Consider the following 12613-nt stretch of genomic DNA (forward strand, 5'->3'; position numbering starts at 1 on the left):
ATAATCAAGTACCGGCCCGATGGCCGCTGCGCCTTCCTCACATCAGTGCCTTTGCGCCCTCCTCGGGAGGGACTAAGACCCGTCTTAGCCTCGGGAAGGCGCACAGTTTTCTCTCTGAACACATTAAAAAAAACAAAACAAAAAAAAACAACAACAACAACAAAGCTACATAATTATTTTATAAATTCGCTAGCCTTTGGCCACCTAGGCCCCACCCTAGACCCTGGTATTTGCTCGGCCTGCGGCCTCGGTTTTTCTGTTTTCGGTGTGAGAATGCTATTAATGATATTAGATTTACCCCTAACCATATAGATTTGACTCTAATATCGGTCATTTTGGACGATTTTTACATATCACGCTTACCAACCCCACGCTCCGCCCCAAATCTTAGTATTTGCTCGGTCTGCGGCCTCGCTCTTTCTGTCTTTGGCTTTGGGAATGTCATTATAATGATTTTTGGGACCCTGAAATTTATAGATTTGACTCTAATATCGGTCATTTTGAATGATTTTTATATATCAACCCTCCCACCCCCACTGCTCCGCCCCCAGATCCCGTCTTTACTCGGCCTAGGGCCTTGCCCTTTCTGTTTTAGGCTTTGGTGGTACCATTAATGATCTCAGCGACTTCGAAATATATCGATTTGACTCTAATCTCGGTCATTTTGGATCATTTTTACATGTCTCTCCCTCCCACTTCCGCCGTTAGAGGTGCTAGTGACGTTATATACCAAGGCTGTTTTATGTCATTCTATAACCTATATGTTTCCAAAATTTCGTTAAAATTATTTATCTCGTTCTTACGTTATATCATTAAAACCATTATTACTTTAAAAACCCCATTTAAATAGCATTGGGTTCGAGTTTCCACCCCGTCCCCCTCTGCAAAGGGGAGAGTTGGAGGTTGCTAACCCCGACAGTGTTGATTACCTGGTGCCAAAGAATATTTATGCCAAGTTTGCTCAAAATCGGTTGAACCGTCTAGGAGGAGATGTGGAACATACTCATACATACATACAAACATACAATGGCATTTATAATATAGTAGATATACAGTATTATTTTACGTATATATGCATATTGAAAAAGTATACATATACAAAATTATATGATGCCCAAATACATAATGTATATAGAATATACACTTGAAATCAAAACAGCAATTGCCAAAGAAGTTAACCAAGCTGCAGTTTTTTCTGTCATGATGGACACGACCCTAGATGTCTCTTCATATGACCAGTGCTCCATAGTGCTTCGGTATGTGTACAATGGATTTGCTCAGGAAAGAGTTATTGCCCTCAAACATGTGATTTCAACAACAGGAGAGAACCTACTCCCCGCTAAAGCTGCGCTCTTCACGACTTTTTTCCCTCCAAATATCGATTCTGTGATGGGGCTCAGGAAGTCAACACTTACAATTACTTTACTGTTAGGTTGCAGATGAGTTGATTCACTATAGGCTACGTTATTCAAATAAAGTTTTTCAGACATTATTAGCGTGGACAGCAAACTGTACAGCGAAAAGAAAGATGGAAAAATGAAGGGTTAACTTTTTAAAAAACCGCTCCAGTTGAAATGCTTATACAGACAAGGACAATGACACGGAGAACCAGTCGTATTAACAAATGCTGAAACAAATCTTCAATTATGCGCTTATTCACCTAAAAATCACCTTCAGTAACATTCTGCTTACTAGGGGCATATCCCCAGCGTGTACGTTAATATATACTTACGAGAGAATACCTATTTCTCAGATTTTGAGTACAGTTTCAAAAGTTCATTTCCGTAAACTCTAAAAGGCAGTGATTACTATGCTAATTATCACAAATTAAATGCAACTTTTGAGTTGCATACACACAAACTACTAGGGAATGAAGACCATGTGCTAACAAAGAGTACACTGGAAAATTAAAATTTTGTTATAACAAAAATTAAAATAAGATGATAATCGATACAAATGTAGAGGATGAATATGACATGTCCGAACTTCGCCAAGTATGGTGGAAGAAGCTATTTGTTTACTTCTTCTTGGCCAACCGCTAAGAACATTTATAAATCCATATGTGGCTTTGTTATATGCAATTAGTACATTCAAATTCACGAACGATGACGAACTGAAGGGTACGAAGGTACAGTTGACAGTAACAACCGTAGTCATAATAATATATTTCAACTAAACAACGTTGAAAATAGTGGGTAATTAGGTGGTAAGTAGAAATGACCAAAACTGAATAGTTTACATCGATCATTCCGAAGAAATTTGGAGTTATACTGAGCATAGTTTGGGGGGAAAGCGAGCATCTCCGGTGAGGATACTTCAGCTGACTTCTTTGGGGGGAACAAAATGTGATTCAGGGGAAAAATCCCCCTCATCCCCCCGGTAATTCGCACCCTGATTGTTCTTGATGAACTCAGAAAGAGACATTCTGACCAGAATAGACAATAATCTTATTATTGACAAAATGTGTGAAAAAAGCAAGGAGATGCGAAGGCTCCTTCAAGCATAAAGCAGTGACTTTACTTTCATTTTCCAGTTTTGTTTTTGAATTTCTTTTTTCGCTAGGTAGGTATATAATTCTAAATTTACTTTTGTTAATTTGTAGTAAATGTTTCATGTATACTTTATATCAACGGTTTTAAAAATAGATGAAAAATAAGTTAATGTTATGATGAACATAGCTTCAAAAGGACAAAAGTATGAAAAATAGCATAAGCCCCAAACTTAACTCAAATCTTCAGTTATAATTAGGCTTTTAACAAATGTAGCCGAAGAATGTAAACAACTGGTGTAATATTTGTAGTCTCAGTTAAAGTGTGCAGATTTATATAGGCCTAATATATTTAGTACTCAAAGTCTCTTTGTTTATGAAAATATTGAATTTGTATAATTCTATCGTGATTAACTGCAATAGCTACTTAATCTTTTGTTGTTTTTTGTGTACTACCGGGGAAAGACCCCCGGCTCTTCCTTTTATTAGGAGGGGGTATTCCACACAAGCGAAAGCCTCGGATGGACTGCGCCCTCCCAGAGTGTGTGACCGCGCCCTTTTTACATAGCCAGTCCACCCCTGCTGTCAATCACATTTCACATTATTAAATATTCGTTATCGCGTATTTCATTTATTAAATCAACACTTTTATTCTGTAAAATATTTTTCTTTATATCAGTATATTATAGCTATAACATTCCTTGTTAAATTGTGCGGTTCGCTAGTTTTACAAACAGCTGTTTTCGTTCCGTTCTTTCATTGTTGGTACAGGAATCTTACTAGTAGCTTTCCCAAGATAACTAAGTGCGCCATCTTTCTTAGCTTTAGCTAAGGGACAGTTGAAATATTCAGCTGTTGAAGCTTCGATAACCAAGATGACCAGAATTTTCGCTTGCGAAAACGGGACGCATATGAATCGGCTACGGGGGGTGGGATATCTGACTTCCAGATTGCAATTTGGGACTCAGTAGTGTTTTCAATTTACAAAATACACAAGTAAGAGTGACAACACAGCGTTTCTAACTTTACGTGTACCACACAACAAATAATGGTTCCCGATTGCAAGTTCTACTCAACAATTCTTTTGACTACTTGAACACTCAGAATTCCCACTCAATTCCTACTTGAACCACGAACACTCAATTCCCATCTGAAAATTCAGAAGTTCATGACAGGGCTGAACCTTGCCAACGAGTATTGGTACGGAAGAGAGTAGAATTTCCATTGACGATTTATATTTTGAATAATAATTACGTGACACCTAGGTCATTTTTACTTAAAATCAGGACATTTAGGCGTCCCGTTTGAGAATCAGAAAAAAACGGGACAACGGTTGGGAAAAAGGTACTGTCCCGGCTAAAATGGGACGTCTGGTCACCTTGTCGATAACTCTCGAGAAGGTTATGAAAATTAGTCATTTTCGTTCTAAGAATAGATTCTTTTCTTTTCTTATTATATTTCTTTATAAAGTTGGTACTGTGTAATCATAAATATTATTTTACGAAATTTTATTTGGAAATTTTTTATTTGTCAATGTCATTTAAAGTTAACGAGAAACCAATTTTAGAGTTCCGGGACTGAAACTTTTGAGGCCTTAATAGCTATTAGGAAAGGAAGCTCTTAGCGAAAGGGTAAAAGGAGAGAGAGAGAGAGGGAGGGAGGGAAGAATAAGGACGAAAACGAAAGATGGCATTCGCCGCTACACTATCGTAAGCAGTAATCAGGAATGCTCACTGAAAGTATTGCTTTGTGATGAGTAACGATCTTACAACTTAATTTGACTGTGAGTGAAAATTGGCAATACTTTCGTAAGTTACCAAGTGTGCCCTAACCAATAATTAATTGGCATAGCCCTACTAAAGTGATTTTTTCAAGTTTGTTTTGTGTGGCTTTCTTCAATCAACCGTACATTTCGTCATTGCTAATTAGTCAATCTATCCTTAGAAATGCTTTTACTATTTTTCTACAAGTTTTCTGTACAGGGATGGCATGCTAAACTAATATGTAGTTTATAAATTAAGATTTCTACGTAGAGTCATGTAGTAGTTGAGTTAAACTTAGGCCTACACGTCCCACATCAGAAGTCGCTATACCAACACCAATACTAAATTGCTTTATGGACGAAGTTTTAATTTCTGTTGATTTTATTGAAAAAGATGGACATAGCATAATTTCTGTAATTGCTATACGCCATAATAATAGTGATAATGAAGGAAAGTTAGTACTTTGCAGACTATTAGATCGTAATTATTCCTCTCTTAATCTTAAATGACAATCACATTTGAGTATATATGAAAATTTTGTGTTATGGGTAACTTCGAATTTCAAATGTGTCCAGGCTTTAAGTGTTTTGTTTTACTTACTTATAAGGCCATATAGTTCAATGATACTCAAGAAAAATGTGATATTTCACTTGCCATATAACCAGTTCTCATTCTTTTATTAACATTAAAGGGCTCCATATAATTATGTTTAGTTCCTTATAGTTATTCACAGGTACATTATTCGAATCGTATGATTCATCGCTTCCTCCAAGTATATATGATATGATTTTCTGGAGTTGCGTTCAGTTTGTTTTGGCCTATTATAGCCTATATGTAAGCATATTTTTTCCGTGGCACATAGGTTAATTACTTTAGAAGGAATAGGCAACGCTTTATGAAAATAGATGGGAGAGTTCCCGATATCGCACCGGGTTCTAAATCGCACCACCCCCAGTTTAAAAAGAGCGGTATTACTAACATACCATCTGGTAGTTAAATTAAATACTTAAGCATACTTCCATAGCTTCATAGTAAAGTGATGACGTTCAGTAAGTTATGTGTGTGTGCAGATGCAGTACAATAAAATTTTAGTATTCCTTTCTAATTTTCGGGGTATTTCACAGCAGAATAGGACTTAAAGTAAGATAATTAGCTTATGTTTCAATAAGTAGTAATAAACAAAATACCATTAGTATTATAGTGACAAACTCAAATTATTACCTTTTCAACTTGTGATGTGCGTAGATTCATTTTTTTTAAATGTCATAGTTTCCCAAATCGCACTACTACCTTGTGTCCAAAATCGGACGAGTGCGATTTTCGCTACCGTGATGTAATTGGTTTTCCTGGTTTGTTTCTCGTTACTGTTCACACAAAGTGAGTACACGGCAATATGGAAAATATCTCCGGATTCTATGAATCGTGCTTTGAAAGAGTCTATAGAAAATAAAGTAACGCTGCTCAGTCCAATAGCAGGAGGAAGTTGGAGTACCAATAGGCAACAACAAAAAACAGAAGTTCTCTTATCAAGTTCTTACAAAAAGCATCTTGAAAAACAACGGCAAAGGCAATCAATAGTATCCAAACGTATGGACAGACCTAATCTTTCTGAACGTTCAGCTAGGTCTGCATGTGCTTCAGGAAACCTTACCACCAAAAAGTGTATTCGAAAATTAGATACAACCAAATCACGATGCTCCGAGCTACATATTTGCAGTGTTTCAAATGCGGCTTTTAAAGTCCATGAACAAGATTGGTTTTGCATCCTTTGCCAACAAAATTTAGTCCAGTGTGTTTTGTGTAAAGTCTGGATACATGAGTCTTGTGCTGGTGTTTCAGGAGATGAACGTGCATTCTAATTGTAATTTTTTCTGCACATAAGACGTAGCTGTCTGTGTTTTCCATTAATATAGATACATTTACGTTTCATACAATCATGAACAATATTGCTCATGGATTATTGCTTATTGAATCAAAATATGGATATTTTTTTCCTTAATGATATATTCTTCCTCGTATTAATAACATTGAGATAAAGGATTGTGATATATCATAGAAATATTAATGTTTTATTTGTAGGTTGAATTTCTACTTAGCTTATTTCTAAGGTGTTATTTCTGTGCTTGGTTATTTATATTGCAGTATTTTTTCTTTTTAAAAATGTATTATTCCTCATCTTAATATAACATGAATAAAATAATGTGATATTCCCTGGAAGTGATAATTTGTTTTATCCATATGCTTTACTGTAAAATTTGCATGTATTGAAACGGCGTTGCGATTTTGGCTTTACATAGTGCGATTTGGGAAACCTGTTGCGTAAATCGCACCAATCGCAGGCTTCTAAACTATCATCATTTTTATTATCATAATGATAAGATATCGTTATGAAATCACTATGAAAGAATTGGGAAACTATAAAGTTCAATAGATCAAAAAATCATTTTCACTTTCTTCAAAAGTTTCGAATTAAAACCATTTATGTAAAAAGTGGTGCGATTTTGGTTACTTTCTCCTATTATAGAGGCGAGCTAAAGCATGCGAGTTCCAGGTCTTTTTGACTAGTTGAAACTTTATTTGTGCTAGAACTGTATCATTATTGAAGTAAATAACTATAAAGCTTGTGTTTTAAACATTCGTTGAAGTTATGTCATAAAAGAGTGCATGCAGTTTATCAAATAACTGCACACTTCTATAAATTTATTCGCGGCTTTCTTGTATATTTCTTTCCCTAAACTGTTCCATTGAGATAAATATGTTTCTATATTCTTAGAAATGACTCATGTGATTTTGTTGATATTTTACCAAAAAAAACTTCATTTATAACCGTAATAAATGGAACATGTACAGTAGTTACTTATGGAAAAATTCACAAGGATTAGGGGAAGCCCTGGTATCCGCGAACACTAGGGTAATGCCGAACACCCAAGTTTTCGCCCAAGGAAGCTTGTTAGAAAACAGACGATTTTGTTGCATGCTAGCTGAGACACCTAGAAAAGTGTAGCATAAATTTGATGAGAGTCGGTTGAGTGGATTGCCAGGAAGAAGACGTTTTGTTGTTTTTGTCGATTCGCTAATAACGTTGATTCAACAATCTGGGCAAGGTAACTTGGCTCTTATCTATAAGGCTATATATGCCCCTATATTCGAGAATTAATTCTTTGTAATCTTACTAGCCTGTATGCAGTCATTAATAAGTTTCAACTTTAACAATAAAATAGTGTTTCATGGGGAAATGCCAGACAGTGTTTGCCACTACCCCGAAGTGTCCATGATAGCTCCATGGTGTGAAACAAATTATCAAAAAAATTAAATAATTCTTTTTTTTTATTGAAAAGTAAGTAATAAGTTAATGAAATTGGTTTGGGAAATAGATCATGTCTTGGCAATAAGCGTTATTAGCTTAATTAATTAGGATGGTTCGCTATATTTATTATTTTAGGTCATTACGAGACTACTACTTCAAATAGTCAGTAATCCTATTTTAGATATCTGATCATTCATCATAGGCTGCATTTTTTTCTGTGTGTGATTCACCTAGTGTTTTACAAATTTATTTAGCCTAGTAGCGTTCATTAGCAGTTAGCCAATTTTGTTCAGCCTATTAACGCATTTGGACATTGAACTAATAAAGAATACTGTTCTTGGAAGCAAAACATTAATGCGTATATCTGTGTGATTTCTACAATCTCAAATAATGTTTTCACTTTAATGAACATTTTACTTAATGCACCGTTATTTCTGAATTTGTTTCATAAGAGTGCATTTTGTTTAGCCTACTTCCTATTAGCTTTCATTTGTTCTAGTTTCAAAGATGATAAGGTCTGGCCATGTTTCTCATTGAGCTATGTTTCTAATTATAATTCTTATTAAAGATTTAAATACTAAATTACAATATATTCTTAATGTATTTTAATTCATTTTGCTTCTTTCGTAAAGGAAAGTTTAAATTAAACAGTATGTTCGTGATTACCCCGACCACTGGGGCAATCCCGAACATAGGTAGATTTTTAAAACATCTCACTGATTTGTAGAAAAATTTTACTTTTGACTTTCCTCTGCACTTCAGTAAACAAGAAAAACTCCAAGCTTTCTATACACAAGAAATCTTAATTTTATCTCTAGAAAGAAAAAAGTTATTTAACATCAAAGCTTAAGTATTCTTGAATATCCCGTTCTCCCCTAATTTACTTTTAGGATTGAGTTTATTTCGGGCAAAGTTCACTCTAAACCAGCATTTCCTAATCTTTTGCAACTTACGGCACACTACAGGTATAACTTGAATTCTCGCGGCACACATATAGAATTATTATTATTATTATTATTATTATTATTATTATTATTATTATTATTATTATTATTATTATTATTATTATTATTTGTAAATATAAAATACCGCGGTAATTTTTTTCTGTGATTACTGACATTCTTCTTACAGAAAAGTAAGCTCGATCATTGGTTTTCCGCCGTGATAAATCATTATGCTTATTTTTCATTTTAATTTAAAAATAGGAAACAATTGCAATGAGATATAGGACTAAAGTTTTTAAAAATACACTTTTTTTTAAAATCGAAAACTGTATTCAACCTTTCGCTTAGAAGGAAGATCACTAAATAGCTAACGAACGAACAAACAAATCTCTTTTACTTTAAAAACACAAATGTAGGTAATTTGTATGCATGTTTGCTTTGTCCAAAGGATTGAATGACATTTTAAAATTTCAAGTTACGAAATAGTCTGCAACAATAATGAAGCAATAATGGTAGGGTTGCCATATGTCCGTATTTTGTACGGACTGTTCGTATTTTTGGGTCCGTGTCCGTGTCAGTATCGTACAAAGAATGAAATAGGAAAGTGTCCGTATTTGACAGTTTTTGGAGTTGCTCGAAAATTTCCGATTCGGAAATCACTAAAATTTCGGGTGAAAAGAACTGTGTTTTCATCATATAACTTATATTTTAGTTACTATTAATAAAGTACGTTATGTTTTTAAAAAGTATCTCATTTTTCCATCCTAGGGTTCTTTTGGAAGATTTGATATACGTAATCTAATGGCATGATTTATTATATTCGTGTTAATGGAAAAAATATAAAACATATTAGTTTCTAATAGTGTTTTAAGAATTACAGTAAACAGTTGTGGAATAACCTAAAAAAGGAGATTTTTATTTCAGAAATTTGAAAATATTTATTCTGTTTGGACACGGTATCTTTGATGGGTCGTCATTTTAAGACTTGTCCGTATTTTGAAAAAAAAAAAAAAAAATGGTAACCCTAAGTAATGGTCATAACAATGATAACAAATACCTTTTTCAAAATTAAAAAATGCACAGAAAAGTAACACAGAATGAACCTTAAAAGTGTAGATTTATAGTAGAGGTTCATAGTAATGTGAAATATAAATATACTTTTTTCCCTATGTATTGCAATTTGATTTCTATAGAATTAATATTTTTTTCGATTTCCACGCGGCACATCGGTTGGGAAACGCTGCTCTAAACGGTTTAAAATGTGTTTATATTTCACTGGTAAATTATTTCATTAATAACTGCAGTATAACGTGATTTAGTTTGAGGAATTTGAACAAGAAAGATTATTGCCGTGGGAAATAGCTTCTATTTTCTCTTGTGGTCGACGTTTCAAGAAAGCGATTTTTTACATCTGTCTATTGTGACCACACCAAAATTTTATTTCTCCTCTTTTCATTGAGAAGGTAAGTATAGTATTGAGCAATAATTACCTAAAGAAAAATGTTGGCTTGAACTAGTAACACTGCTTATAAACAAATTCCATATGTGAGTTTGGCCGGATAGGTATGCAGGGAAAATTCATCAGATATGCAAATGGAGCCAACGTAAGCAGTTCCCTTCCATGATAGGTTACGTTACACACGGGTTTCGCTGTATTAGCGTATCAGTTACTTCCGGATGTGAAGCTGTCGTGATTTGATTTTGAGTTGAGTTTCCCTTAAAGTTGCGAAGCTATACGTGGACTATCCTGCAGTTTAACATGGAATGCGAACCACAATGAGCTCCCGCTGATTTCGAAACCACGTCTCCATGTGAAAGGCGAGTAAACTAACCGCTTAGCCACGAGGGAGCTTGGTATAGCTTGACGCAGAAGTCTCTGCCGCGATACAAATGCTTCACACCCCGCACTTCTTACATGCATTTCTTCGCCCCCTTCTTTCTAGCACTTGCTATGTTGCCACAATAGTCAGTTAAATTCTTGACACCGAGGAGGAAAGATAATTTAAAAGTCCTATGCGAATTTATGTTCCATATCGTTCTCTCTCCTTTTCGCTGAAGTAAGTTTGGCAACTGCGCATGGCCCTTTCATTATGGCGCATATTGTTCTTTCCATGCTGAACTATAATTCGCTGAATAAAGTGTACTGTTGCCAACGGCAGACAAAAGCAGCAAAAATATACCTTTCAGAAGCAGGAGTATTCTGCAAGAAAAATCATTGTTAAAAAAAACTTATTAGCATACGACAATAGAGATTAGTGGTGCTGAAGTGCCTTTTTCTAAGTGCGCGCGTTTTTCGAACTGTGGTGAAGACAGGTTTCTTTTTTTAAAAAAACGCCTTTTTTAGTGTTGAAAGTTTTGTAGATAGCCTATTCCTAGTTTTTAAGTTTTACGCTTGTAAAAACGTTTATTTACACGATGCCTCCAGTGTTGTCCAAATTGAAAACAAAGACTTTACATAGCCAAGCGAGAGAAATTGTGAGTAATGTTCATTCATTTTTGAAGATGGAAGCTAGTGAAGGTGTTAATATTCCAATTAAACATTTTGGTAAAAGAGCGGCAGCTGCAACCGGGGTCCCGGAACGAACAATTCGAGCAATTGTGAAGGAAAGAGAAGTTCTTGAGTCGTCAGAAGGGCCCTCCACATCATTCTCTACTCCTGGAAAGAGAAGACCAAAACCAGCACCTAAATCTTCAGTGGACAATTTCGATGAATGTGTCATCCGTATGTAAAATGAAATGAAATCTTCGAGTTTTACGTCCCACGGTTATGCCGGTTAGGCTAAAGGAGACTGTCATCCGTAGGAGTATGTATGACTATGCTATGCGTGAAAAGCAAGTGCCAATACTTAGCAAATTGCACACGACATTACAAGAAGAATTAAATTTTGCGGGTAGTAAAGAGAGTTTGAGACGCTTACTGCATAAGCTGGGTTTTAAGTGGAGGATGACACCAAATAATAGAACCATTTTAACCGAAAAGCAAAGATTCGTGCTCAAAGAACGCGGTTCTTGAAACAAATAAGGCATTCTAGGCGGGAAAGACGACCAATCACATATGTAGATGAAACATACTTACATAGTTCCCATACTCCAGAATATGGTTGGTCAGACGATTCTGGCAAATGTTTTCGGGTGCCTATGTCCAAGGGACGACGTCTTGTGATAGTTCACGCCGGAGGTAAGGATGGGTTTGTTCCTAATGCTTTACTAATGTTTAAATCTAATTCAAAATCAGGGGACTACCACGATGACATGAACAGCGATAATTTAATGAAATGGCTTCGAGGAAAACTAATTCCTAATCTTTCACCCAGATCTGTTATTGTTTTAGACAATGCCTCGTATCACAACGCACAATTAAATCCTGCCCCCACTCAAGATTCTTTAAAAAAAGATATGCAGAGATATGCAGCCATGACACGACCTGAGCTGTACGAATTAATCAAATTACACAAACCTAAACATGTAACCTACAAAGTTGACTCCTTGCTAAATGAATACGGACATTGTGTATCAAGACTTCCACCATATCACTCTGAATTGAATCCAATAGAAAAAATATGGGCACTAGTGAAGAACTGGGTGGCATATCACAACACAACCTTTAATTTGGATGCGGTCATGCAGCTCGCACAATGCAAATTTGAGAGTGTCACAAGCGAAGAATGGGGCTCAAGGTGTCGTCTTGTGGAAGAGATCGAGAATGAGTTTATGGAGCGCGAGGGTCTGACAGATGAATATGAAGATAATGCTACATCGGCACCTTTCGTAATTTACGTGGACCCTGAATCAACTGACACAGCCTCGGAGATTGAGGAGGACTTCTCAGGAGACCCTGAATCAACTGAAACGGACTCGGAGATTGGGGAGGACTTGTCAGGAATAGAAATATTAGACTAATTAATGCGTGAAGTGTGCCATCAGTCTCAGCATTAATATGTTTGTAGCCATTGAAATAAGGTAAGCTCTCTCTTTATTAATAGGCTGTACATGTTATTCATTTGCGTTAGTGTATTTTTTTGTACAATGCTTGGTAGTTATTCTTTTGGATATTTAGATTGCAACACTGTGCTGTACAACGATCTCGGCAGAAACAAGTGTGTTGGACTCT

The 12613-nt window shown here is 35.5% G+C and overlaps 1 protein-coding gene across 1 annotated transcript; it reads left to right on the forward strand.

The window, feature by feature from the left end:
- The first annotated feature begins 11640 nt into the window (after positions 1–11640).
- LOC145674585 (uncharacterized) lies at positions 11641–12402 on the forward strand. Its single transcript, XM_081744817.1, has one exon. The coding sequence runs from the start codon at positions 11641–11643 to the stop codon at positions 12400–12402; it is 762 nt and encodes a 253-aa protein (XP_081600943.1).
- Positions 12403–12613: the final 211 nt, after the last annotated feature.

The sequence above is a fragment of the Thermobia domestica genome, chromosome 1, assembly GCF_964235325.1.
Source record: "Thermobia domestica chromosome 1, izTheDome1.hap1.1, whole genome shotgun sequence".
Lineage (NCBI taxonomy): Eukaryota > Metazoa > Arthropoda > Insecta > Zygentoma > Lepismatidae > Thermobia > Thermobia domestica.

Coding starts and splice junctions, on each gene's coding strand:
- LOC145674585 (XM_081744817.1), top strand. CDS start 11,641: ATGTCCAAGGGACGACGTCTTGTGATAGTTCACGCCGGAGGTAAGGAT.